Source organism: Penaeus japonicus, unplaced genomic scaffold (genome assembly GCF_977035675.1).
Source record: "Penaeus japonicus unplaced genomic scaffold, GWHDUDI00000001_assembly GWHDUDI00000038, whole genome shotgun sequence".
NCBI classification, from domain to species: Eukaryota; Metazoa; Arthropoda; class Malacostraca; order Decapoda; family Penaeidae; genus Penaeus; species Penaeus japonicus.
Genome location: NW_028234440.1, coordinates 7,400,551 through 7,403,050, shown reverse-complemented (window position 1 = coordinate 7,403,050; position 2,500 = coordinate 7,400,551). Strand labels below are relative to the sequence as shown.

General features: G+C 43.9%; 1 protein-coding gene across 8 annotated transcripts in view; it reads left to right on the top strand.

The window, feature by feature from the left end:
* Positions 1-2,500, top strand: part of Chd1 (chromodomain-helicase-DNA-binding protein 1) — a gene marked incomplete at its 3' end in the record, with an annotated part of 30,065 nt that overhangs the window by 12,565 nt on the left and 15,000 nt on the right. For 5 of the 8 annotated variants that reach the window (XM_086532808.1, XM_086532804.1, XM_086532805.1 and 2 more), the window contains 3 exon segments: positions 506-642; positions 777-965; positions 1,962-2,140. In XM_086532808.1, the coding sequence (XP_086388934.1) occupies positions 506-642; positions 777-965; positions 1,962-2,140 (505 nt within the window). 8 annotated transcript variants of the gene reach the window in all.

Genomic DNA, 2,500 nt, shown 5'->3' with positions numbered 1-2,500 from the left:
TAGGCTTAGGAAGTTGCATTGTAATAACTACAGAATGAATTACACACACACACACACACACACACACACACACACACACACACACACACACACACACACACTCACACTCACACTCACACTCACACTCACACTCACACTCACACTCACACTCACACTCACACTCACACACTCACACTCACACTCACACTCACACTCACACTCACACACACTCACACTCACACTCACACACACACTCACACTCACACACACACACACACACACACACACACACACACACACACACACACACACACACACACACACACACACACACACACACACACAGAGCATATATTGAATGATGAGCATTATTTTTTGAAATATAATACTTTTAAAGAAATATTCATAAGAAGTAATAAGCCGTTCTTAAGAGATCCAGTAGATGAGTGTGTTTTGGTCAAGTTTAATGGGAATAAAGTGAAAAATAACGATCCATGCTGAACGGCTTTGATAACTCTGGGAAAAGAGTACTTTGCAGTGTTGGGAGGAAAATCCCGACATCTACGGGATCAGACGCTCGGGGCGTGAGAGGAAGGAGCCGGAGCGCATGAACGTGGAGCATGAGGACAACTCCAAGAAGCACCATAATAGGAGGAGGAAGAGGTGGGTTAGGGTAGCTGATGATAGTGTGTGAAGATATAAGGGATAGATACAATATATTTTCTATGAAGTATAGATAGATAGATAGATAGATAGATAAATATAAATGAATCAAATGTTTGCAACCCTCGACACAGCTCTAGTCAGTGGAACAGCTCAGAGCAGTCGGACAGCGACAACTCCGACTATGAATCCCCAAAGCCCAAGAGGAAGCCCCCGAGCAAGAAGCCGAGCTCATCTTCCGCATCATCCAAAAAGAAGTCGTCATCGCACAAAAAGAAAAAGAGTAGCAGTGAAGGCAGTGACAGTGACGATGCTAGTAAAAGGTATGGGTCTTTCTTTTATCTTGCAGGGCTTGCTATCTTTCTTTTTGTCTTGCATTTGCTATCTTTTCTTTTTTCTTTTCTTATTCAGTTTTTTGTGTCCTCTGTAAGGTTTTTCTTTTTCTGTTTCCCCCCTTCCCCTTTTCTGTGCACTACTTTTTTCTTGTGTATATGCAGACTTTCATTTTTAGATCTTTGAAAGTTAAGCTTGATACAGCTTTGAAAAATAACCAGGCTGGAGTTAAGGCATTGAAATATATGAACAAATGCACCCCCCCCCCTCCCCCAAACAGACACACACACCCACACATTCACACACGCATACACACATGCTGCACATACGCACTTGCACACATGCATATGCACATACGCACTTGCACACATGTACATACGCACACACATACGCACACGCACATACACACGCACACGCACATACACACGCACATACACACACACACACACACACACACACACACACACACACACACACACACACACACACACACACACACACACACACACACACACACACACACACACACACACACACAAACACATACTCACTCACTCACTCACTCGCTCACTCACTCACTCACTCACTCACTCACTCACTCACTCACTCACTCACTCACTCACTCACTCACTCACTCACTCACTCACTCACTCACTCACTCACTCACTCACTCACTCACTCACTCACTCACTCACTCACACATGTGCAAACACACACACATACACTCACTCACTCACTCACTCACTCACTCACTCACTCACTCACACACTCACACACACACACACACACACACACACACACACACACACACACACACACACACACACACACACACACACACACACTCACACTCACACACTCACACACACTCACACACTCACACACACTCACACGCATACACTCACGCACACACACTCACGCACACACTAATACTACAACCCTTTATAATCGAACCCTTTATAATCAAAGGCCAAATTTTTCCCTAGGCGGGGCTCGAACCGAGCAACAAAAGGAGTCAGTTATAAGGAGGCTGAGAGTGAAGAGGAGGAAGAGGACGAGGAAGACATGATCGAGGTGGACTGGACACAGACGCAACCCAAAGAAGAGGACGAGAATGTGCAGACCATCGAGAAGGTCCTGGAACACAGGGTCGGCAAGAAGGGAGGTCAGTGTACATTGGATAAGAGGGAGTTGGCATGCAGGGAGGATTTGCCTGCATAGGGATGTGGGGGTTGAGAAGAAGGAGTGGGGGTCTTGAAAAGGGTGCATTATTGCAAGAATTTGGGATATTGAGTGATGTTTCTTAGGTAGATCGACATGGGTTGATTGATGTATAGTTGGATAATCCCCATGTATTTGAGAATACCATATGCTAATGTCATTACTTTACAGAATATAGGAGTTAATAACTATAAGTAAATAAACAGAGTGAAAGATAAACAAGTATTAATTGCAAGACTACAAGTTAGCTTCATAGAGTTTCAAGATTTATGCATGTATATTTTACAATACAATATTGTATATT